The sequence below is a fragment of the Cherax quadricarinatus genome, chromosome 50, assembly GCF_038502225.1.
Source record: "Cherax quadricarinatus isolate ZL_2023a chromosome 50, ASM3850222v1, whole genome shotgun sequence".
In the NCBI taxonomy this organism is placed as follows: domain Eukaryota; kingdom Metazoa; phylum Arthropoda; class Malacostraca; order Decapoda; family Parastacidae; genus Cherax; species Cherax quadricarinatus.
Window position 1 is genome coordinate 13280648 of NC_091341.1, and position 26708 is coordinate 13307355.

At 42.3% G+C, this 26708-nt stretch overlaps 1 protein-coding gene across 1 annotated transcript in view; it reads right to left on the minus strand.

Annotated features, from left to right (window-relative positions):
* Positions 1-26708, minus strand: part of LOC128695291 (transmembrane protein 45B) — a 37361-nt gene that overhangs the window by 1780 nt on the left and 8873 nt on the right. Inside the window, exons 2-7 of the mRNA XM_053785796.2 lie at positions 20313-20392; positions 9078-9195; positions 4715-4951; positions 3674-3900; positions 2559-2675; positions 1-1037 (exon numbers count right to left, since the gene is read on the minus strand). The exon at positions 1-1037 is cut by the window's left edge and continues 1780 nt beyond it. Coding sequence (XP_053641771.1) covers positions 735-1037; positions 2559-2675; positions 3674-3900; positions 4715-4946 — 879 coding nt within the window. The 5' untranslated portion in view covers positions 4947-4951; positions 9078-9195; positions 20313-20392 and the 3' untranslated portion in view covers positions 1-734. The remainder of the gene's footprint in view (positions 1038-2558; positions 2676-3673; positions 3901-4714; positions 4952-9077; positions 9196-20312; positions 20393-26708) is intronic.

Below are 26708 nucleotides of genomic sequence, written 5' to 3' on the forward strand. Positions count from 1 at the left end.
ATATATTTGACAAATTGGCCCCTACACACTTCAGTAACAATTCCAATCATCACCTTAGTAAGATACACCACCCCATCGAAAAATACATTCTTAAATTATAGTATTGAGACTAAAATGAGGGGATGGTCTATATAAAATTGACTAGAGGACACCAACCTTGCTGGAAACTTTCGCTTCAGAAAATATATCTGAGCCACTCAAAGGTACCCTTTCGGGAATGCCTCCACCATATCTTGCACTGAAGGATCCACATGGGTTTAGCCCTTAATAAATATATATATATATATGAAATATACAAACATTGTCACTACGTCCTCAGCAGGACTCGAACCTGCAAACTCTGTGCAGGATTCGATGAAATAACTTTCAAAACGAGCTTGGTGCTCGGGGGTATTGGGAAATATACATCGTCTGGGTCCGGCTGGACGCCCTTTTTTATTCTTGGGTCTAGCTCCGTGGTAAAGTACTGGTTACTCTGTTACAGAGTTTGCACGTTCGAGTCCTGCTGTGGACGTAGAGACAATGTTTGTCAATAATTTCGCCTGTTTGTGAATTGTTAAGCATATTAAGAAGCACTGAAAGAAAACAATTTCTGAAATGTTAAAAAAAAAAAAAACTAGCTTGACTAGCGCCCTTAGTCAACTAGTCGTAATATATTTTGAGACTGTATCCTTCGCAGACGTTCGAAAAATTGGTGCCCAGCAATTGAAGATGCTGGCTCTTGATCAGAAAAATCAGACTTCTTCCTCGTCCGAGTCTTCCAGGATATTCTTGGTGTGTTCCGTATCAAAGTTTGTGATGCTGGAAGGCTGTGTGTGGTGCTGATGGTGGGAAAGGCTGCAATAGAGAGCTGACTGAGGCAACGCTTTGACACGAAGGTATATGGCGGTGCCAGCTAGCGCCATGAAGACAAAGATGGTGGCATTATGCCAGGTGAAGAGGAGGGTCACCATCATCATCTGCGAGTGATCGTGCTGGTCCCACTGCCTCGTCCACGGTGGATACAACACGAACCCCACCTGGTAGAACCACGTCCCCTGGGGGAAGAACGAGCGAAAGTCACTTGATTAAACGAAATATGACAGGACTTTTACACCTTTTGATTTAGAACTGAATTATCTAAATTCAAGGTTATTTTAATCAATAGCAAGAGCTATGTTTAACTAAAGCTTGATTATTTAGTCACGAAATCGTAATAACACGATTGCAAATAGAAAACGGAACGGGTGGGGTTGAACCCATGGCAAGTGAGTGGCCCAGAGGTTAACGCACTGCCCTGTGAGTTGTATGTTTCACTTGCCATGGGTTCGAGTCCTACCCATTCCTTGGCTTTGTTGATCCAATGCAAGATTATGATGTAAAGAGCGATATTATTAAAATACAGCTTTAACATATAGCTTAGGTGGGAATGCTTATAAAAAAAAAGCACAGCCGTCCTCTTTTTGCGCCTCACCCAGAAGAATAAATGAAAACATTGAAGAAAAACAGGTATAGAAACTATTGCAGAAAACTTCGTAAGGTTCGTGGAGCCACCGAGCACAGTAACAATAGCCTGACCGAACAGGAAGCTTGCCATGAATAGTGCATGCAGGATCGAACTTCCACTACTCCTTGTGTTGAATGACCGCCACGGGTCTAGTGCTTCATCACTCAACAATAGCCGCGTGTAGCCTGTGTTCTGCCAAACTAGACGTGAGTATTTTGATTTCCCAACTAATTCCGGAAAGTTCGTAAAAATTCCGAAGCCTTTTCTATCACAGGTCTGGTCAAGGTAGTTATTTACCCCTGTACACGAATAGTCCGTTTAATTCATTCTAATTCATTTTCTACATTTTAAAACAGTGTGTTGGCTGGGCCGAAGCCCCTTTCTATCTTATTTAACCCCCTCAAGGAAGGTTCCTTGATGTTGGTGAGGGGCTCTTGATTTAAGGAATTGGATCTGTGCTCCAGTTCCCCGAATTAAGCCTGAATGCCTTCCACATCCCCCCAGGCGCTGTATAATCCTCCGGGTTTAGCGCTTCTCCTTGATTATAACAATAATAATAATAATATCTTATTTACTCTTTCAAGGAGGGGCCACCTTGATGATTATTAATGGCCTTAGATCACCAAGATTTATGTAACTTCTGCCCGAGATGCATTGCATACTCATGGCGTTCTTTTTTACCTAGCAATATTTTATTACATGGAAGAAATCACAGTAAAACGCATGATTACAAATACGTAAAAATACCACAGTGAAAATTTGTAACGATGTGTGTGTCGGCACATAAAAGTGCTCAAGTTTTATTTCCCATTTTCACTATGGTATTTTTATGCATTTTATTGAACGTAAACTACATTACCTGTGTATCTCATCAAAGAAATAAACATATGAAATTTGAATTAGCACTTCCCCGTCAATGTAATAATAATACTAATAATCAGATTTATTAACGTGCGAAATGAGTGTCGTTGATATATCCTCCTCCGTCTTTTTTTTTCTTCTTTTTTTCTTCTTTTCTCTCCTGTTTCTTCTACCCTCTTCACTCTGCTCGCTGCCCTTCTGTAGGACTCACCTGTAGGAGGGTGAAGTAGGAGCGACATAGGGCAGGCAGAACATTGTTCTTGTAGCACATCTCCAGTGTGGAGGCCACAGCACATCCCACCACTACGTAGAACAACAGCATGTGTACCTGTGACAGGCGTACACATCTCGTTAGTATTTGAGATAGGTATGCACACAGTTATTACCTATCAGAGGTGTGCACAAAGTTTTTAATCAGGCATTAGTGCGTTTATAACAGCAAACGTTTTAGCACCTTACACTGTTAGGAATAAGTAAACACAGGTGAAAATTTGCAATGCTATATTGATATTAGGACCCACGTCTTCCCTTTCAGGGTGGTAGAAAAATGAAATGACTAGGGGCGAGGAAAATTCCGTAGTTTTTAGAGTAAATATGGTAAGGTCGAGGAGGCCATAACTTTAATTAACATCAACTGCCTTAATTAAGATGAGCCATCAAACTCCTGACCACCTTCACTCTTCCTTCCACTCGCATCATACCCTATTATCCCCTTTATGCTCTCATCTACTCTCACTTTTGCTTCTCCTCCATTCTCACCTCTGCATCCTTCCATCTCATAATAATATATGTGATGAGCGCATTATGAAACCCACTGACCCTATTCCCTTGTAAACATATAATGTATGTCATGAACCATACCACGGGTGGGGTTTGAACCCGCGATCAGAGAGTAATGTATGTCATGCTCATTTATATGTGCATATATATATTCTGCATATATATAAATATATATTTTGTGCATATGTATATATTTTTTTTTCCTTTTTTATAGTGATATGCAAATTCTAGTTTACCCGGGTGTAATACAGGCCTTCTTGTGATAAGGTCATTTGCAATAAACAGTATCATCAGGTCTACTGGAAGGAATGCTTTGAAAGTTACATAGATAATGAACCCATAGTAGAATGCTTGGGGTTATTCTCACAGCTTTACTAACGTCTCCTAACTCCTAACCTCATGGGTAAAAGCTATCTTATGCGACGAGGAATGACAGGGTAGCACAGCTAGCTTATGTTCCCACCATGCTTATAAACACACAAAATAGGCCTACCGCACGCTGTAGGTGCTTAATTAAAATCAAACCATTGCCTTGTAGCCCCTCACCTGCACATCCATGGGACTCCTGCCGTGAAGGTGGTAGTAGAAGAGGAGAGCTTCCATGGAGAAGGCTAGGATGGCAGCGACAAAGTCCATATCCGGTGGGAGAGGGACTCTGTAGTGGGTGAGAACGTCCACGGCGCCGCTCAGCCCGAAGAAGAAGAACATGGTCATGTGCTGGGCGTTTCCAATGGCTTTGAATTTGCCTCCCTCGAACGCTGTGGCACATTCACCTGAGCGTCAACACAAGAGTTAAAAGTAGCAATGGTACAGAAACTACATCAACAAAACATGTATCTTCAATTAAGCAGATGGGAAAAAAATGGCCGAGATGTGAAAGACAAAGATAAAAATGAAAAAAAAAAAGGTAGAAAGAAGGAATGATGCGGAAAAGGGGCAGTAAAAATGGAGACAGAATAGGACAGAAAAAGTGTGATGGTTTATGAGACTCCATAAACTTATTTACTGTACATATGTACAGTAAATAAGCTTCGGTGTTTCAGTGTTTTCGAAGAAATGAGGAAAAGCTTAAAGAATAGCTTGGAAATGCACGGAAAATCTATTAATGAAAGTGTTAAAGAGACAACAAGAAACAGAGGAGTAAAGAAATAAGAACTAGAAGCAGAGAATCGAAGACAAGAGAAAAGACGTGAATGGCAGAGATGCCGAGAAACCGAAAAGGGGGAAGAGAGAGAGAGTGTGTGAGAGAGCAATCATAACTCGATTGCTAGGGCACTCACCTCACACATTGAGGTCCGAGGTTCGATCCCCGGTACGAGTGGTAACATTAGGACGTGTTTCCTTAAGACACCTACCGTCACTGTTCACCTATCAGTAAACCAGGTACATATGTGTTGGTCAACTGGTGTGGGGTCGCACCCTGGGGGAAAAATTGACCTAATTTGCCTGAAATGCTTTGCATAACCAGGAGCTTTCTATATAGTAGTATGTCATTGATGTCAGCTCGGTCTGTATACTTTGTACATGTGCTTGTAGAAATAAAGATATTATATTATTATTAATGAAGGTACGCTCCTCTACCCTCACCCGTCATGCCTACGGCGGCAGCGGCGATCTTGAGAATGCCCTCGAGAGGAAGCTGCGGAGAGCAGCCGCAGCGGAAGGTGACGGTGTTGCGGTAGAGGACACGACCCTTGCTGCCCAGCACCGCCCCTGCCCGCTGACACATGAAGAACCTCAGGAACACTCGGTAGGTGAACCAAACGCCGAACAGGACGAAGAAGGTGCCCGGAACCAAGTGGCCGACCAGAGTACCCATCTCGGCTGTCGGAGAAGAGATAGTGATTGGAGGTCGTTCAGGCTGTGATGTGCTGAGGGAGGTTTGTAATGGTCGAGTGCAATTAATATTTGCAATTACCTTTTGTGTGTGTGTGTGTGTGAGTGACCATTTGTGTGTGTATGTATGTACGTGTGTGTACGTGTACTCCCTTATTTCACCTGTACGTGGTTGTAGTAGCAAAGTCTCAGATCTCGTCCCTGCCTCTTGCCATGTCACACCTCTCCTTAAATCTATTTATGAAACCTGTCTTCTTCCAGGTCACTGCTCTTCTTGACCACCCTCAGGATGAAGAAATACTTCCTGACATCCCTGTGAATCATTCGTGATTTTAAATTCCAACTCTGCACTCGTGTTCCTAAGTAATTATTTTTCTTATTTCAGCACTTCTAGGTTCGGAAATATTTCAGATATCTCAGTTTTCAGTAACATTTCAAACATCTCATTTTTAGTGTAATCGCGTATCACGTCTAGAATACTGGGCAAAATTTATTATTATTATTTTATTCATGATCAGATGGGGTCTGGGGAATGGCAGGTAATCAGGTTTGGTCTAAGAAAATTGAGAACCCGGACCCCGTGGCCTGAATGGCAAAGGTCTCGCTTTACAGACGGAGGGCCCGGGTTCGATTCCCGGCTGGGTAGAAACATTTCGAAGTTTCCTTATACCTGTTGCCCTGTTCACCTAGCAGCAAGTAGGTACCTAGGTATTAGTCCACTGGTGTGGGTCGCATCCTGGGGGACAAGATTGAGGACCCCAATGGAAATAAGAGAGAGAAAATCCTCGATGACGCACTGCCTTTCTTGGGTTATCCTGGGTGGCTAACCCTCCAGGGTTAAAAATCTGAACGAAATCTTAACACCAAACAAAACAGCTCCCCATGCAAATATACGATTATAATTTGCTTAGTTATCAGAACTCTGCGTCCCGGTCCGGGTCCCTTCACCCATTATGTGCGTCTGTAATAGTTTGACTGCTACCCAGAGGATGAGCGTAGGTTGCACAAGAAAGATATTAAACTAACGTGTTGATTGCAATTTACCGAGTCAGTGAGCTAGCAGGCACCGAGGGGAGGCAGCAGGCACCGAGGTGAGGTAGCAGGCACCGAGGGGAGGCAGCAGGCACCGAGGTGAGGTAGCAGGCACCGAGGTGAGGTAGCAGGCACCGAGGGGAGGTAGCAGGCACCGAGGTGAGGTAGCAGGCACCGAGGGGAGGCAGCAGGCACCGAGGTGAGGTAGCAGGCACCGAGGTGAGGTAGCAGGCACCGAGGTGAGGCAGCAGGCACCGAGGGGAGGCAGCAGGCACCGAGGTGAGGTAGCAGGCACCGAGGGGAGGCAGCAGGCACCGAGGTGAGGTAGCAGGCACCGAGGTGAGGTAGCAGGCACCGAGGGGAGGCAGCAGGCACCGAGGTGAGGTAGCAGGCACCGAGGTGAGGTAGCAGGCACCGAGGTGAGGTAGCAGGCACCGAGGGGAGGCAGCAGGCACCGAGGTGAGGCAGCAGGCACCGAGGTGAGGTAGCAGGCACCGAGGTGAGGTAGCAGGCACCGAGGTGAGGTAGCAGGCACCGAGGTGAGGTAGCAGGCACCGAGGTGAGGTAGCAGGCACCGAGGTGAGGTAGCAGGCACCGAGGTGAGGTAGCAGGCACCGAGGTGAGGTAGCAGGCACCGAGGTGAGGTAGCAGGCACCGAGGGGAGGTAGCAGGCACCGAGGTGAGGTAGCAGGCACCGAGGTGAGGTAGCAGGCACCGAGGTGAGGTAGCAGGCACCGAGGTGAGGTAGCAGGCACCGAGGTGAGGTAGCAGGCACCGAGGGGAGGCAGCAGGCACCGAGGTGAGGTAGCAGGCACCGAAGTGAGGTAGCAGGCACCGAGGTGAGGTAGCAGGCACCGAGGGGAGGCAGCAGGCACCGAGGTGAGGTAGCAGGCACCGAAGTGAGGTAGCAGGCACCGAGGTGAGGTAGCAGGCACCGAGGTGAGGTAGCAGGCACCGAGGTGAGGTAGCAGGCACCGAGGTGAGGTAGCAGGCACCGAGGGGAGGTAGCAGGCACCGAGGGGAGGCAGCAGGCACCGAGGTGAGGTAGCAGGCACCGAGGGGAGGCAGCAGGCACCGAGGTGAGGTAGCAGGCACCGAGGTGAGGTAGCAGGCACCGAGGTGAGGTAGCAGGCACCGAGGGGAGGTAGCAGGCACCGAGGGGAGGCAGCAGGCACCGAGGGGAGGCAGCAGGCACCGAGGTGAGGTAGCAGGCACCGAGGTGAGGTAGCAGGCACCGAGGTGAGGTAGCAGGCACCGAGGGGAGGCAGCAGGCACCGAGGGGAGGCAGCAGGCACCGAGGTGAGGTAGCAGGCACCGAGGGGAGGCAGCAGGCACCGAGGTGAGGTAGCAGGCACCGAGGTGAGGTAGCAGGCACCGAGGGGAGGCAGCAGGCACCGAGGTGAGGTAGCAGGCACCGAGGTGAGGTAGCAGGCACCGAGGGGAGGCAGCAGGCACCGAGGTGAGGTAGCAGGCACCGAGGTGAGGTAGCAGGCACCGAGGGGAGGCAGCAGGCACCGAGGTGAGGTAGCAGGCACCGAGGTGAGGTAGCAGGCACCGAGGTGAGGTAGCAGGCACCGAGGTGAGGTAGCAGGCACCGAGGTGAGGTAGCAGGCACCGAGGTGAGGTAGCAGGCACCGAGGTGAGGTAGCAGGCACCGAGGTGAGGTAGCAGGCACCGAGGTGAGGTAGCAGGCACCGAGGTGAGGTAGCAGGCACCGAGGGGAGGCAGCAGGCACCGAGGTGAGGTAGCAGGCACCGAGGTGAGGTAGCAGGCACCGAGGTGAGGTAGCAGGCACCGAGGTGAGGTAGCAGGCACCGAGGAGTACCAAATGTGATATTTACAAGTTTTCTTTAGTATTCACAAATAAGTTGAGTCTTAAAACAAATTCTTTCTAAATGAGAAAATTTGTTTTAAGAAACACCAGTGTCTGTTTTATTGGCGACAAACTCTTCCTTATAAACCTAACTAAATTTACGAAAATCCGTAAACGGGCAATTTACGTTTGGCAGAGCGGGAGACATCGTCACTGCTTAAATCGTTAATAAACCTACCGACTTTGTTTATATTGGAGGACGGGAAAGGAAAGAGAAGGTCAGAGACTAAATGCCAATTTGAAGCTAAGGTTCTAGGTAACATCGTCGATACAAGGAACGTAAGTAATGCTTGCAACAACCTGGATAACGAATTATGCGGAAAGTTGTACACCACTTGGCTGACAGCGGAGTGAACATTAAAATGGTATAAAATACCGACAGGTTGTTAGGTAAGACACATATGCAACAGTTAGGTATCTTTATTATGAAACGTTTCATAATAAAGATACCTAACTGTTGCATATGTGTCTTACCTAATGACAGCGGAGTGTCTAGGCGAATATACGCAACGTTCAAATCTGCACGTATATTAATCAATATTTTCTTAATGATGTGAACAAGAGAGACTAATAAAAGAAATTAAATTAGAAAATAGGCTCTTCAAGAGAGTTTAGAAGCAGGGTCCAGGAGTCGAAGCTCAGTCCACACTTGCACGCGCGCGCGCGCACACACACACACGCATACACACACACACACACACACACACACACACACACACACACACACACACACACACACACACACACACACACACACACACACACACACACAGGGTGTGGCTAGAGTCCATTAGTGATCTACTAATTTCGGCGCTCTATTAAATTTCCTTCTAAATTACTAAACTACCGTCACGATGTATCATGTGTATATATATATATGTTTATTTATATATGTATATGTATGTGTATGTATGTGAATGTATATGTGTATGTATGTATGTATGTGAATGTACAACACTGCAAGCTCCTGAAGATGTGTCGATTGCAACACGAAAAGCCTAGAGCTATCATTCAGCTTCCCATGTGGTGGTTTTGCATATTTCTGCACGAAACAATGCAGTAATTGTAGTCTCAGGAAAGTAGTCAGAGCAAATGTACAGGGTACAAGTTCTGCTGCTATTACTAATATTACTACTGCTGCTGCTAATACTATTATTGCTATTGCTACTTCTTCTACTTCTACTACTACTCAAATCCTGTATGACTTACCTCTTTCTGAGTGAGGGTGAGCAGCAGGTGAGTGGGTAGTGAGGAAGTGAGAGTGAGGGATGGAGACCTCGTGTCAGCGCTACTCGAGGTTGACCAATACCAAGCATCAACGTCGAGTCTGTTCAGGATTAACTCATTCAGTATATCATAGCATCAACTTGTCGGTATGTAATACCGACAAGTTGAAGAATTAGACACAGAGTGAGCAATTAGACATATGTGCAACAACTGTTGCACATTTATCTAGACACGTGTCTAATTCCTCACTCAGTATAATTGAATAGAAACATGCTTTTTTAACTGAACTCGGTAAAGGGAGCTTATTTAGACTGGTATTTTTTTCAAACAAACTTTTTTCACAGGGAAAGTTATTATACGATGTTTCGCCCAAAGTGGGTTTAATCAAGTACTTGACGAAGCATCACTGTGGGTGACGTAGTTAAAACCCCACTAATGATGAAATGTCGCATAATCAAAAAAATTTCTATTGAAAGTGTCTGAAATTACCACATGTCGACTTTTGTTATTGTACACCTTTAGTTAGTTTTTGGCCCCTGGTAGGAAAGTTCTGTTCAAACCCAACACTGCATTATTCCTACTTGTTCATCCTAGGTCCATGCTAGGCTGGTCTTAGTCACACACAACCATTCCCACTCAAGGATTTGTCTAAACGTTATTCTGTTAAGATCTTCGTCAGGGAAGAGATGACTGGTAAGGGTTAAATGATGTTGGCTAAGGGCTCTTGATCCAAGAATCAATTGCTATTGCCTCTCGTTCCCCAGGCCTGTGTGTCCCCTAAGCATTTAGATTTAACTTAAGGAAGCCTAACCTAGCATTACATAACGTATATTAACGTAATTTAAAATAAATTGGATAGAACAAATGGAAGTGTCAAAGAAAATAGTCATTGAGTACCATGTGAAAAATCTGAGCACCACGCCAGACAGCTGACGCAGCAAAGGGAAGATAAGTTCCTCACCCAGATTTGCTAAGTCACTTCTCGACTTGGGCATTCCAAAGCGATGAAATGGATTCATCTGGGATGCATTGGAGTCACTCACGCAAACGAGATAACAGGAGGGGCACGGTACGAGAATATATTTATATACTAAGAAGGACGGCACACGAATAAACCAGAGATAAGAGGTACACTGTGGAGCAAGGCTAGGGAATACACCAGGGAAAGGAAGTACACTGTGGAGCACAGCTAGAGAATACACCAAGGGGAGGAAGTACACTGTGAAGCACGGTGCTGAGAGCGAGACTGATTGGTAGTATACCTTCGGTAATGTTCCACGCGTCCCTACAACATTATGCAGGTGACATTTGCCTCAGTAATGTAAAGTTAGGGAAGGTGGGGATTTGCCTGTCGTCACGCCATTCTATCTTAGTTTGTCTTGTTTTCTTTCTCTCAGTAATAATAATATGAAAGTTGTAACAGTGTTGAGAAATAAGAAATTGGAGCCTGATGTCATCTTATTCACAGTACTTGCAATGGCAGAATGAGACCGCTCTTGGAACGACCCAGGCCTTGCCAGGATTCTGAGAACCTAACTGAAAACCGTGTAAGCGTCAACGTTTCTTCTTTTAATAACTCCTTTAACGGATTGAGGTTTCGGCACGGCTGTCGTAAATCCCCCATCAATGCGGCTCCTCCAAATCCCTATAGTATGTGATCCTAGAGGCTGAGCATTTTTGACCATCACCCCTTCATCTATCACGTAGTCGTGTTACTGGGGCGACGTTCTCATTATCACATTCAGATGATTCAACGTAGAGAACTTCTAGAAGATCCTCATTGCAGTGAAGACCTTCGTTCAGTTTACACATTCGAGGAAGAACAGAGCATTATCATTTCTTTCTTGATGTTCAACTCACCAAACAAGACTTGCTTAAGATATACCAGTGAAAATAACCTGGCATATTGTCATTTTTTCATTAAGAAAATCATAAGTGGTATCTTAAATAGGATTATTTCTTAAGAGCTTATTACAAAATAGGGAGAACTCAATTCCTGGAAGAGGAATGCAACACCATTAGAGACATCTTCCCACCGCGTAGGTTTCAAACGTCAAAAGATTTTCTGCTTCCTTGAAGAAAATGACACTGACATGTCACATTTTTCAGAGGGTAAACAGCAGATATCACAGAGGTTCTTCGTGAAAGTGGGACAAGTGTTATCCTCACCTTCAGTGCCATCTACCTCACCAAACCGAGACACAGCAGCCAGAATGTTGTGGAAAAATGCCAGAATTGTCTTCAGATATACAAATGAAACTCATGGAAGTCTGGAGGTGGAACTCAAAGTACCGCTGAGCCGAATTACTACTTATTTTGTCTTGGTAAACTGCTGGCACACAGTGATATAGCAACAGAAACTCAACCAGTCAACACTTCTACAAAATTAGCAGATGTACATGCTGTTAACATGCTGTTAACCTCTAGGCTTCTTGCACGGTTCCTCTACTAACATCACTGCTCACCTTCCTCCTCACATGTCCTAACACCTGACCTCACCTTTACTGGGATCTAACCTGCGCACACTACACCTTCCAGCTTAAAAAGAAACAGCTAAAACAAGACTTATTATTACGTCTCACCTACACGAGGCTTTACTGATATTTGATAAAACCTCATTTAAGTGAAACGCTGTGCTAATAAAAGTTTCCTTTTGTTGTATTTTTAATACCAATTATCAGCCATGCATGCTATTATATTCTTTATATTGACTTGATATAGCTTTCCAATGAGCGAAACGTTGTCACAGTCAAAACTTGCTCTGCACAGGCCATATCTTCACCACGATTAGTACTTAAAGCAGCAGCAGCGAAAGTTCCTGTACGAACAGTACTTCAAGAATTAGAAGATGATACACTGTGAGCTGTAGACGTACTTGTACAGAACATCGACAAGTTAACAGAGCTTGTAAAAGCAACAGATGATACACTGTGAACTGTACACGTACTTGTAACAGAAGACCCACTAGTAACAGCACTTATAAAGTAAAAGAAGACCCGCTGTTTTTAGAACTTGTAGAAGTAGCAGACTGTGAACTGTTAATAACACTTCTGGAAGCGGCAGAAGAGTCACTATTAATAGTACATGTAGCAGTAGCAGCAGTGAAAGTAGAAAGTGACTTCAAGCAGGTGACATCAATTTATAATGCATTAATCAATTGCACATCAAAGTCTGGTTAACGGCACTTCGTTGATCTTTTGTTACACTAGAGCTGCTGAACTTCGTTTGCCTGCTTCTCTGAAGAGGTCTTCCTGAGCCCTTGACACCGGTGAGGGACTCATGATCCAGAGAACTGGACATGACAACCCACACCGTCTTAATATAGTTAGTAATGACAAGACTCTGCATAACCAACCTTTTTTTTTTATTGGGAGAACATTTCGCTCTGTGTAGACCTTTATCAAGTTAGTGCCTTGAGAAAGATGTACACGGAGTGAAATGTTGTCTGCAATATCATCGTTTGGCTGAAACGTCTGTCTTTACCCAAAGGATGTCAGTGGAATGAGTGAAACTTCGTTTCTTAGTCTCGATCTTCATCGTTTCTCCCTATTTCTCCTTCTTCTCTTGCATATTTTCATTTTCTGACTCATCTCCTCTTCTACCTTCTTCTCTTCCACCTCCTCTTATTCTACATCCTCCTCTTCCATCTCTTCTTCCTCCTCTTTCTCATACTTCCTTCTCTTCTTTTATTTTATTTTTCTTCTCTTTTTCTCTTTCTCATTTCATATTTTGATGAGTTAATAGGGTAATTTATGAATTAGGTGTGGATGAGATAGATGGGTGAATGATGAAGGTGAGTGATGAATGGATGAGGGATGGGTGAATAATGAATGAGTGATGGATAGATGAATGGTAGATATATAAATAAAGGATGGGTCAATGGTCGATAGGTGAATGGCTTATGGGTGATCGATGGACGGGTGAATAATGAATGGGTGAATAATGAATGGGTGAGTGATGGATTACCGGGTTCTAGTTAGGCAGACAAAAACATTTTCTCAATATCGACGGATGAACCAACCTTACCCCACTTAACCGCCCTCCCCACCCACACCACCCCACCCCACCCAATCCACATCACCCCACCCCACCCAACCCACATCACCCCACCCACAACGCCCACCTCCAGCCTAGTTAAAGATCCTCAATGCAAATGAGTCTTTATGGTGAGGGGAGAGAGGGGAAGGAGGGCCGTCACGCACACTTACTGCTTCCCCCTCTCCCCTCACCCCGTCAACCCCTTCCTCTCGGCTGAAAGAGGGGGGAAAGGGAGACAGGAAGGGAGCAGGTTTGACCTTTTCCACGGCACAAGAGGAGCCATGAACACGTACTCTCTCTTTCCCTTTCTCTTTACTCACTCTTTCCTCTCTCTCTCTCTCTCTCTCTCTCTCCTCACTTTCCCCTTTTTCTCTCCCCTCTCCTCGTACTTCAGCTAATGGAGGCGAGAAAGGCGTGACCCTGACGAAGGGGAGACAGAGGGGAGAATAAGCCAATCTGCTTGACAATAAGCCACACTACTTGACAGTAAGCCACTCTACTTGACAGTAAGCCACAGTACTTGACAATAAACCATTCTGCTTGACAATAAGTCACACTGCTTAGTAGTAAGCCACACTACTTGACAATAAATCACTCTACTTGACAGTAAGCCACTCTGCTTGACAATAAGCCACACTATTTGACAGTAAGCCACACCACTTGACAGTAAACCACACTACTTGATAATAAGCCACACTACTTAACAATAAGCCACTCTGCTTGATAGTAAGCCACACTACTTGACAACAAGCCACACTACTTGACAATAAACCACTCTTCTTGACAGTAAGCCACACTACTTGACAATAAGCCACACTACTTGACAATAACCATAGTGCCTGACTGCCCTGGCTTATAGCTTGACTGGTAACAGAGATAGTTGCCAGACTTAATGCTCAGAACTGAGCGAAACGTTGTCATAATTGCAACACAAGGGTATCTTGGTACAGACCTGCAATCAACTTCGACAACTTCCACTAGTGAGAGGGGCTGGATTTGAGAGGGACCTGACCTCTCAACATCTGAGTTCTTACCTCTCCTAGTGGCCTACGTCTCACCTCTTGGCGCTATAAAAAGCTCCATCCTGTCACTTCTTCTCCATATTGTTTCATACTATGGAACAATGCTCTTCTCCAGACTGAGGGACTGACCACCTCAAAACTTTAAGGGTGATGGACTGATTACATCGTCTTCAAGTATCTTCTGCTTCTATCAACTTTTCTGTACTTGACTGAAGAAGCCTACTGTGTAGGCGAAACGTTTCATAATAAAGATACCTAACTGTTGCATATGTGTCTTACCTAACATACCCAAGAGTTGCACATGTGTCTAATTTATCAACATATCGGTTCTCTGAACCATTCATCTACAATACGAACGCTTGCAAGCACCACTAGTGAATTTCGGTTTTTATTATACATAAGCTTTATATTGTTTTACAAATGTAATTACAATGACTTCGATATTTTATGATGGCGTTTACGCTCTCTTACGTTACAAAAGCAACTATATGTTATATTATTTTGAGAATGTAACCATGAATTGAATTTTTTTTTTTACAAAAGTACATCTTTTGAGGTCACATTGAATCATTTGAGGTCACGTTGAATCATTTGAGGTCACGTTGAATCATTTGAGGTCACGTTGAATCATTTGAGGTCACGTTGAATCATTTGAGGTCACGTTGAATCATTTGAGGTCACGTTGAATCATTTGAGGTCACGTTGAATCATTTGAGGTCACGTTGAATCATTTGAGGTCACGTTGAATCTTTTGAGGTCACGTTGAATCATTTGAGGTCACGTTGAATCATTTGAGGTCACGTTGAATCATTTGAGGTCACGTTGAATCATTTGAGGTCACGTTGAATCATTTGAGGTCACGTTGAGTCATTTGAGGTCACGTTGAATCATTTGAGGTCACGTTGAATCATTTGAGGTCACGTTGAGTCATTTGAGGTCACGTTGAATCATTTGAGGTCACGTTGAATCATTTGAGGTCACGTTGAGTCATTTGAGGTCACGTTGAATCACTTGAGGTCACGTTGAATCTTTTGAGGTCACGTTGAATCATTTGAGGTCACGTTGAATCATTTGAGGTCACGTTGAATCATTTGAGGTCACGTTGAATCATTTGAGGTCACGTTGAATCATTTGAGGTCACGTTAAATCATTTGAGGTCACGTTGAATCATTTGAGGCCACGTTGAATCATTTGAGGTCACGTTGAATCATTTGAGGTCACGTTGAATCATTTCAGTGGTAGGTTGTGATTGATGCCCAGGTACCTATTTACCGCTAAGTGAAGAGGGTTCACAGGTGTAATGTGACCTTCTGGTGGCCTGGTGGTTAACGCTCTCGCTTCACACGGTGAGGGCCTGGGTTCGATTCCCAGCCAGAGTAGAAACATTGGACGTGTTTCTTTCCACCTGTTGTCTATGTTCCCCATCAGTAAAATGGGTACCTGGGTGTTAGTCGACTGGTGTGGGTCGCATCCTGGGACACTGACCTAAGGAGGCCTGGTCACAGACCGGGCCGCGGGGGCGTTGACCCCCGGAACTCTCTCCAGATAAACTCCAGAATACCTCTTGCTCTGCCTTGGGATCGAACCCGGATATTTTGGTTGTGAGCTGAGCGTTTTGTAGCTAAACTACTGATCTCCGGTCCTACATTTTAGTGAATGTAATTTCGCTTATCGTATTTAAAACGAATACCAACTTACAGGGCCTGTGAGACGGGGGGGGGGGAGGTAGGTTCAGCGGGTAAACTGGTCCGGGGCCCGACTGTGAATCTCTGAAGGGGCCCCAGACCCGTAGACTTTTATTTTTTATTTATTTCATTAGAGTTTTCTTGGCAGTTTCAACAATTTTTAGTTTATTTTGGTAAATAATCATCTGAAATTCACTTAGGCTAAGGCCCTCTAAGCCTACCCCCCAGGGGCCCCCAAGCACTCCTCTCAGGCCTTGCAGAATCTCTCGGAGGTCCTGGGAACGGGATACGGGACTAGGAATAATTGCGATTCCCTCATAAAACAAAATGCTATCGCCTGTGAGGTGAGTGAGATTAATAATTTACAACTGGACAACTTCCGTAATTTACATTCATCATGTTTATGCTGTCTACCCGGGAACATTATGTTCCTGCCCCTATTTTTTTTTATACATTCATCTTCCAGTCGGTGGTAACTATCGTCGTGGACGCCATTATGTATAGTAATTTTGACACTGCGTCAGTAAATGTGCTATTTTGACGCTGCATCAATAAATGTGCGTCAATAGATGTGCTATTTTGACACTGCGTCAGTAAATGTACTATTTTGACGCTGCGTCAGTAAATGTGTTATTTTGACGCTGCGTCAGTAAATGTGCTATTTTGACGCTGCGTCAGTGAATGTACTATTTTGACGCTGCGTCAGTAAATGTGCTATTTTGACGCTGCGTCAGTAAATGTACTATTTTGACGCTGCGTCAGTAAATGTACTATTTTGACGCTGCGTCAGTAAATGTGCTATTTTAACACTGCGTCAGTAAATGTACTATTTTGACGCTGCGTCAGTAAATGTGCCATTTTGACACTGCGTCAGTAAATGTACTATTTTGACGCTGCGTCAGTAAATGTGCTATTTTAACACTGCGTCAATAAACGCACACTATAAGTCAGGTGTGTGAGCCACGTGCTGTTGACTATGTATTGCGAGAAAGAAAATCATTGACGTTGTCAGTGCAATAAGCAATAAACTGCGAGGTGTCTTACCTTTTTTCTCTCTCGGTAAAAATATTACAATTGTTATTATTACACAAGGGAATGTTAATGGCAGTGGACACCTGGATCCAGTCCTTATTGTTTGTTCTCGTTATTGTTTGTTTTTGTTGTTTGTTCTCGTTATTTGTGCTCCTTTTTTGTTTGCTCTCTTTTTTTTTGTTCTCGTTTTTGTTTCTCGTTTTTGTTTGTTCTCATTGTTTTTGCTCATTTCTTATTTGTTCTCGTTTTTGTTTGTTCTGTGTGCTCATTTTTGTTTATTCTCGTTGTATGTTCTCGTTTTCTTTTTGTTTTCATTGTTGTTTGTGCTCGTATTTTTCGTTTTTTGTGTTGCGGATTTAAATAAAGTATTTTAACAAATTTTCAGCACATATTGGCTGTTATTCTAAGTAAAAAAATAAAAACTTATTCGCTATATTTACAGTTCACTTTAATAAAACATTTCTCTTCGCTGGGTAGAAATTATTTATCAGTAATGTTATCAATATTATGGTCTTGACAACAGTGGGTTTTTTTCACTAATTTCTAATTATTTTGAAAAGCTCTCAGCCCTAACATGTATTATATTCACCACGAATGTTTTTTTTTTTGTAGTTATATTGTTAATTTGAAAACCATTGTGTCGGTATTTAGTTATTTCACTGGATTAATTCATGTCTTTCTTTGATTTATATATAAAATGTGACTAGATAGCCTCGTTTATATTTCTTTTTATCTTACAAGACAGTAAATTTACCTTTTCTAAATTTGTATCTTATCGATCTTTTTCTGTATATTTTTTTAGTCACACACACACACACACACACACACACACACACACACACACACACACACACACACACACACACACACACACACACACACACACACACACATACATACACATACACATACACATACATATCCAACAGGATGATGCGAGGATATGCACCCGGCTATGCTTCCGGGATTCTTAGTCATTCGTATTAGGCAAAATATTTGAATGCAGCTTTTTCTAAGTTATACGAACAAAGCTCAAGCTTATGACGTTTCGGTCCGACTTTGACCATTTACAAAGCTCTCTCTTAGAAACCACTCAGATTAGTCAGGCCACTTTTTTTTGTCTTCTTCCTGTCTATCTACAACTCTTTCCTCTTTCCACGAAGCCTGGTTGGTCACAGACCCAGCCGCGGGGGCGTTGACCCCCGGAAACCCTCTTCAGGTATACTCCAGGCATCTTACCTCAGTCCTCCCATCCTTGCCAGCACTATAGCCTAAAAATGTAAATAATTTTATTCATCAAATAGTTGGAGAGCATAAAACTTTCTGGAATCAAAATTTCATAATTCTCTTGAGTTTATTTTACTGCCTTGACGCATTTTTTATATTGTCTTCAAATAAAATACTATTGCTTCTACGTCTTCTTCTTTACTGATGGTGATTTTCCTCGATGGTGGCTATGAGGCGTCTTCAGGAAGCTGCTGCCTGGAGACTGTGACGGAAATTCCACCACACAGATATTTCAGCCAAATACAAAGTCACCCAGGACAAACAGCAAATGGTCATTCATCTTGGAAGCTTCGATATAACAGTAGCCACAAGACGACTCCCCTTTAATCACCTCTACCGACGACTTTTCTGAAGATACAGAGCCAACAGGTGGTGATCGGCGAGATAAAATCGACAGTGACCTCTCCAGGAACAAGAGCACGCGAAATTCCCTGGAAGTTCATCCTGTTGTGAGAATAGATATCAATATGTCGCGTATGTATGTATGAAGATGAGGACTAACACAATGACTGCAAAAATGGTGCGACACCAGATACTCTCTGCCTTAATTTTTTGTATCCTGTATACCAAAGTGGGTCATTAATATCTTTATTATTCTCATTGGAAAAGTTGTTGACCTTGAGGGTCATAAAGCGCCTTTCCTGGAGTCAAACCTAATTACCTCCCATTCCTCAGACTCTGTATAAATCATACTGTTTAGTGGTTTCTCGTGATTAATAATAACAATAACACTGTTACTATAATCACACTATTAATAATCACAGTTAATAATAATCACACTGTTTTGTGTGATTATAATATAACACAGTTATGATGATAATCACATTATTAATAATAACACTGTTAAAAATAATCACACTAGTGGTTTCTCCTTAATAATAATAATAATAATAATAATAATAATCGAACATGCCCAACTAATTTAATTGCAGTTACTCAACAGTCTATTAGGACTTAGGACTGACTCTTGTGTTACTGCATTCTCAAGGGAGGTTCCTTGATGCTAATGCTGGTGAGGGGCCCTTGAGTCAAGGAACTGCATTTGTCCTCCCCTTCCTTGGATTGAGCCTGATTGCGAAGTGTTTCACATTCACCGTCTTGCCTTTGTCGTATTAAAAAAAATATTATTCAAGAAATTAAGCTTTCAAGAGTTTGGAAATCGCTTAAAATCTTATTCAGTGGTTGTGGAACTGACGAGAATTTGATAAAAACGTCAAATGATGGACATCGAGGGGCTCTTGGTTATTTTTTTTTCTACGTCCGAAGAGGCGGAGTTCAAGATGTGAGGAAACGATTGATTTTCTTTCGTACACATCGTTACGAACGGCCCCACTTGACATGTTTAGAATTCCACGATGTTTTTTTATATCTCTTGCCAGTTTGTACTCGTTAAAAGCGAGACATAGTTATATATGTTTGTCTGCTGTTGGAAGCTGTGTTTATAGTGCTTTTACTGAAGTGGAACACACATAGACACACACACACACACACACACACACACACACACACACACACACACACACACACACACACACACACACACACACACACACACACACACACGCACTCACACACACACACACACACACACACACACACACACGCACTCACACACACACACACACACAGAGAACACAGACACAAAACACACACACACACACACACACACACACACACACACACACACACACACACACACACACACACACACACAGAACACAGACAAAAAACACACACACACACACACACACACACACACACACAGAACACAGACACAAAACACACACACACACACACACAAACACCCACCAACACACACACACACACACACACACACACACACACAACACAGACCACACACACACACACACACACACACACACACACACACAGAACACAGACACAACACACACACACACACACACACACACACACACACACACACACACACACACACACACACACACACACACACACACACACACACACACACACACACGAAGATTCCATGCTGGAAATTAAAAGTAGATATAATAGCAGTGCAACTTTTTAATGGGTGGGTGTTAATGAAGCTTGAAAGTGCCATCAGAGATTACAAGTGTCAGTTAGCTTGTATGTTACTGACGCACTTTCTGAAAGTGCTATTTACTTACCCTCATTTATTGAAAAGAGCGTCGACGACAGGCTTGTGTCCACGCTGTAGCTTCCTGGTGACTTCTCTCATACACACAGCCTGTGGGAAAATTTCAATGAAAAGTCTGTACTTTATCGCTGCAAAACACAGCCTGCAAGAAACGATCGCTGGTAAGTGTTTACTTATAATCAAATTAATATCTGCCGTAATCTATATATCCTTTATTGTTTTCTGTGCTTATAAATCGTTTTATTTCCTTTTAATTACACTGATGTACTTTTAAAGCAGTAAAAGAAAAAGCAATTAAAATTAATTCATTTATTTAATCTTTATACACACTAGTATTGATTTTGAGGTTAATATTTTCTTTGCGTTGGTTCTTGTTAATTTATAGTTGGAATAATTATCACAATGTGACATTTGGTTTTAACTACATTATGTTTTACAATTAAACCAGCTGTTCTGCTTGGTAATATTTCTTTGTATTAATTTCTGCGCTGAAGATAGTGTTTAAGGCCACGAATCGTTTGATAAAATAAAAAAAAACATATGTGATTCACTTAATTCAGGAGCAAAAACTTAAGGACAGAATATTAATGGGTTAAAAGAAGAGAAATTATCTCCTCCGTACTGATGTCAACACTGTAGACTGTAGTGTTAGCTGTTGACACTGTAGACTGTAGTGTTAGCTGTTGACACTGTAGACTGTAGTGTTAGCTGTTGACACTGTAGACTGTAGTGTTAGCTGTTGACACTGTAGACTGTAGTGTTAGCTGTTGACACTGTAGACTGTAGTGTTAGCTGTTGACACTGTAGACTGTAGTGTTAGCTGTTGACACTGTAGACTGTAGTGTTAGCTGTTGACACTGTAGACTGTAGTGTTAGCTGTTGACACTGTAGACTGTAGTGTTAGCTGTTGACACTGTAGACTGTAGTGTTAGCTGTTGACACTGTAGACTGTAGTGTTAGCTGTTGACACTGTAGACTGTAGTGTTAGCTGTTGACACTGTAGACTGTAGTGTTAGCTGTTGATACTGTAGACTGTAGTGTTAGCTATTGACACTGGACTGTAGTGTTAGCTGTTGATACTGTGGACTGTAGTGTTAGCTGTTGATACTGTAGACTGTAGTGTTAGCTGTTGACACTGTAGACTGTAGTGTTAGCTGTTGACACTGTAGACTGTAGTGTTAGCTGTTGATACTGTAGACTGTAGTGTTAGCTGTTGATACTGTAGACTGTAGTGTTAGCTGTTGATACTGTAGACTGTAGTGTTAGCTGTTGACACTGTAGACTGTAGTGTTAGCTGTTGATACTGTAGACTGTAGTGTTAGCTGTTGATACTGTAGACTGTAGTGTTAGCTGTTGACACTGTAGACTGTAGTGTTAGCTGTTGATACTGTAGACTGTAGTGTTAGCTGTTGATACTGTAGACTGTAGTGTTAGCTGTTGACACTGTAGACTGTAGTGTTAGCTGTTGACACTGTAGACTGTAGTGTTAGCTGTTAACACTGTAGACTGTAGTGTTAGCTGTTGACACTGTAGACTGTAGTGTTAGCTGTTGACACTGTAGACTGTAGTGTTAGCTGTTGACACTGTAGACTGTAGTGTTAGCTGTTGACACTGTAGACTGTAGTGTTATTTGATACTGTAGACTGTAGTTTTAGTTGAAACTGTAGACTGTAGTGTTAATTGTTGACTGTAGACTGTAGACTGTAGTGCTTGTTGATACTGTAGACTGCATTGTTAGTTGATACTGTAGACAGTAGTGTTAGCTGTTGACTGTAGACCGTAGTGTTGTTGATACTGTAGAGTGCGTTGTTAGTTGATACTGTAGACAGTATTGTTAATTGACACTGTAGACTGTATTGTTGACACTGTAGACCGTAATGTTAGTTGCTGACACTGTAGACCGCATTGTTAGTTGACAGTGTAAACCGCATTGTTAGTTGACAGTGTAGACCGCATTGTTAGTTGACACTGTAGACTGTATTGTTAGTTGACACTGTAGACTGTATTGTTAGCTGACACTGTAGACTGTATTGTTGACACTGTAGACCGTAATGTTAGTTGTTGACACTGTAGACTGTAATGTTAGTTGCTGACACTGTATACCGCATTGTTAGTTGACAGTGTAGACTGCATTGTTAGTTGACACTGTAGACTGTATTGTTAGTTGACACTGTAGACTGTATTGTTAGTTGACAGTGTAGACTGTAGTGTTAGTTGTTGACACTGTAGACTGTATTGTTAGTTGTTGATTCTGTAGACTGTAGTGTTGTTGATTTTGTAGACTGTAGTGTTAGTTGTTGATTCTGTAGACTGTAGTGTTAGCTGTTGATACTGTAGACTGTATTGTTGTTGATTCTGTAGACTGTAGTGTTAGCTGTTGATACTGTAGACTGTAGTGTTGTTGATTCTGTAGACTGTAGTGTTAGTTGTTGATTCTGTAGACTGTAGTATTAGTTGTTGACACTGTAGACTGTAATATAGGAAAGCACTGGTTTGGTAATAGAGTTGTGGATGAGTGTAACAAACTCCCGAGTACCGTCATAGAAGCTAAAACCTTGTGTAGTTTTATGAATAGGTTGGATAAATGCGTGAGTGGGTGTGGGTAGGTGTGAGTTGGACCTGACTAGCTTGTGCTACTAGGTCGGATGCCCTGCCCCTCCCTTAGGTGACGTGTCTAACCTCACTAGGTCGAGGCATTGGCTTAAGCCGGTGGGAGAATTGGACCTGCCTCGCATAGGCCAATAGGCCTGTTGCAGTGTTCCTTCTTTCTTATGTTGTTGACGCTGTAGACTGTAGTGTTAGTCGTTGACACTGTAGACTGTGGTGTTGTTGACGCTGTAGACTGTAGTGTTAGTCGTTGACACTGTAGACTGTGGTGTTGTTGACGCTGTAGACTGTAGTGTTAGTCGTTGACACTGTAGACTGTAGTGTTTGTCGTCGACATTGTAGACTGTAGTGTTAATTGTTGACACACTACACTGTAGTGTTAGTTATTGACACTGTAGACTGTAGTGTTAGTTATTGACACTGTAGACTGTAGTGTTAGTTATTGACACTGTAGACTGCATTGCGTATAATTTCAAAATGAATAACAAAAAAGGCACAATACCGTGACTGGAACGATACACAAATAACCCGCACATAGAAGATAGGAGCTTACGACGACGTTTCGGTCCGATTTGGACCATTTACTAAGTCACACCGTGTGACTTTTGTGTTATTTGTGTATTCAGAATGAACAAATGGTAGTTTGCAGAACAGTTATATATTGCAACTACATTTCGCTCTATGCAGTTTTATTAAGTCATTCCTATGGCTTGATGGATCTCCACAGAGCGAAACGTTTTCCCAATAATAGTTTGTCCTGTAAACTTTCTCTTTTTCTCAGTTTTCGGCAATGCGCAATTTAGTGCCCATTTAAAAATGATTAGATACTGTATTATACATCTCACTTCACCTCAATGTTTTTGTATACATTTTCACGTCTTTTGATTTATCAGTTTCTCAAATTAAAACGAAAATATACGAAACTGAATGAAAATTTTTAAGAATATTTCAATTTTTTATTTTTTTTTGCCTATTTTGGGTGACTAAAGTGTTTATTTACTCTTATGATATAGGCTGGTATAGTCATAACGTATCTACGGAAAGGTAGCCTCGTCTTAACGTAGAATAACGTATATTTTCCGTAGACGTTGGGATCGGGGAGATCCTGGACTCTACCACAGCTTGCTAAGTAAGACCTCCACAGCAGGCTTCTTCAGTCGAGTATAGAGGAGGCAGCAGAAGCAGTAGAGATGTAGATACGAAAGCAAGAGTATGGAGACTTATTTATCATGGCACAGCCTGCTTCCCCGTGCGGGACGCGTCAGTCCTCTTGTCACGTCGACTTCACGAATTTAGTGACCGTGAATCAATACCTGCGTGCTATTCGTGCGAGTAGCTGTCGCTCTCCCGCTGTTATAACCCGTCAATAACACGGGTCGAAAGTGCCGGCTCGATTGCACTGATTTCCGCTGAAGTCGATGGCTAATTAAGTTTCTTGAGTTGATGGGAAATCGTTCGTGTAACCTGATGAAGACTGTGTGGTTTGTTGTGTCTGAGGTATTATTGGTATTAATACATGAGCAAATTATGACGACAGGACGTCACGAGAGGTATACTAAGCAAATCCAGTAGCATGAATAGTGATAAAATAAACTCATTCGATAGCACTTGTAATATTTGAGAGTACACAGTGGTGTTTGAGAGAACACAGTGATGTTTCAGAGTACAAAGAATATAACGAGCAGATTCGATAACGTATTGTATAATAATGATATTCGACTGAATAAGGTGAATATATCGAGTATAATAAACTTATTTAATAACTCGTGAATTTAAAAAAAAAAAACATCACTGAGTTTATATACATATAATAAACATAGAATCATAGTAATTATAATCAACAGCAGGTGAAGTTTTAAGGAGAATATTCAACAGCACGTGGTGTTATAATGAACATATTCAACAGTACGTGGTGTTATAATGAACATATTCAGCAGTACGTGGTGTTATAATGAACATATTCAACAGTACGTGGTGTTATAATGAACATATTCAACAGCACGTGGTGTTATAATGAACATATTCAACAGCACGTGGTTTTATAATGAACATATTCAACAGCACGTGGTGTTATAATGAACATATTCAACAGTACGTGGTGTTATAATGAACATATTCAACAGCACGTGGTGTTATAATGAACATATTCAACAGCACGTGGTGTTATAATGAACATATTCAACAGTACGTGGTGTTATAATGAACATATTCAACAGCACGTGTTATAATGAATATATTCAACAGTACGTGGTGTTATAATGAACATATTCAACAGCACGTGGTGTTATAATGAGCATATTCAACGGCACGTGAGGTTATAATGAACATATTCAACAGCACGTGGTGTTATAATGAACATATTCAACAGCACGTGGTGTTATAATGAATATATTCAACAGCACGTGGTGTTATAATGAACATATTCAACAGCACGTGGTGTTATAATGAACATATTCAACAGCACGTGGTGTTATAATGAACATATTCAACAGCACGTGGTGTTATAATGAACATATTCAACAGCACGTGGTGTTATAATGAACATATTCAACAGCACGTGGTGTTATAATGAACATATTCAACAGCACGTGGTGTTATAATGAACATATTCAACAGCACGTGGTGTTATAATGAACATATTCAACAGCACGTGGTGTTATAATGAACATATTCAACAGCACGTGGTGTTATAATGAACATATTCAACAGCACGTGGTGTTATAATGAGCATATTCAACGGCACGTGATGTTATAATGAACATATTCTACAACACGTGGTGTTATAATGAACATATTCAGCAGCACGTGGTGTTATAATGAACATATTCAACAGCACGTGGTGTTATAATGAACATATTCAACAACACGTGGTGTTATAATGAACATATTCGACAGCACGTGGTGTTATAATGAACATATTCAACAGCACGTGGTGTTATAATGAACATATTCAACAGCACGTGGTGTTATAATGAACATATTCAACAGCACGTGGTGTTATAATGAACATATTCAACAGCACGTGGTGTTATAATGAACATATTCAACAGCACGTGGTGTTATAATGGACATATTCTACAACACGTGGTGTTATAATGAACATATTCGACAGCACGTGGTGTTATAATGAACATATTCAACAGCACGTGGTGTTATAATGAACATATTCAACAGCACGTGGTGTTATAATGAACATATTCAACAGCACGTGGTGTTATAATGAGCATATTCAACGGCACGTGAGGTTATAATGAACATATTCTACAACACGTGGTGTTATAATGAACATATTTGATAGCACAGTTATAAATATACTACGCAGAAAACTCATTGGTTTTTAAAGTGAATATTACGCTGCATTGAGGACTACTGTAGACTGTAGACTACATTATCCACCATCGCAGGTCTCCACCTCCAGGGATTTGGCCCAGGTTTTAATACCAATGCGAAGTTGAAGGCAATGGTACAAGATGCAGAAAAATGCTTATACGTAGACAACACTTCGTTGTGTGAACATTAAAATGGTATAAAATACCGACAGGTTGTTAGGTAAGACACATATGCAACAGTTAGGTATCTTTATTTCGAAACGTTTCGCCTACACAGTAGGCTTCTTCAGTCGAGTACAGAAAAGTTTCTGTACTCGACTGAAGAAGCCTACTGTGTAGGCGAAACGTTTCGAAATAAAGATACCTAACTGTTGCATATGTGTCTTACCTAACAACACTTCGTTGTGTGTAGACTCGACAAGAGCCCTCAACCTGCGGCCCGCGGGCCGCATGTTGCCCTTCTAGGAAAT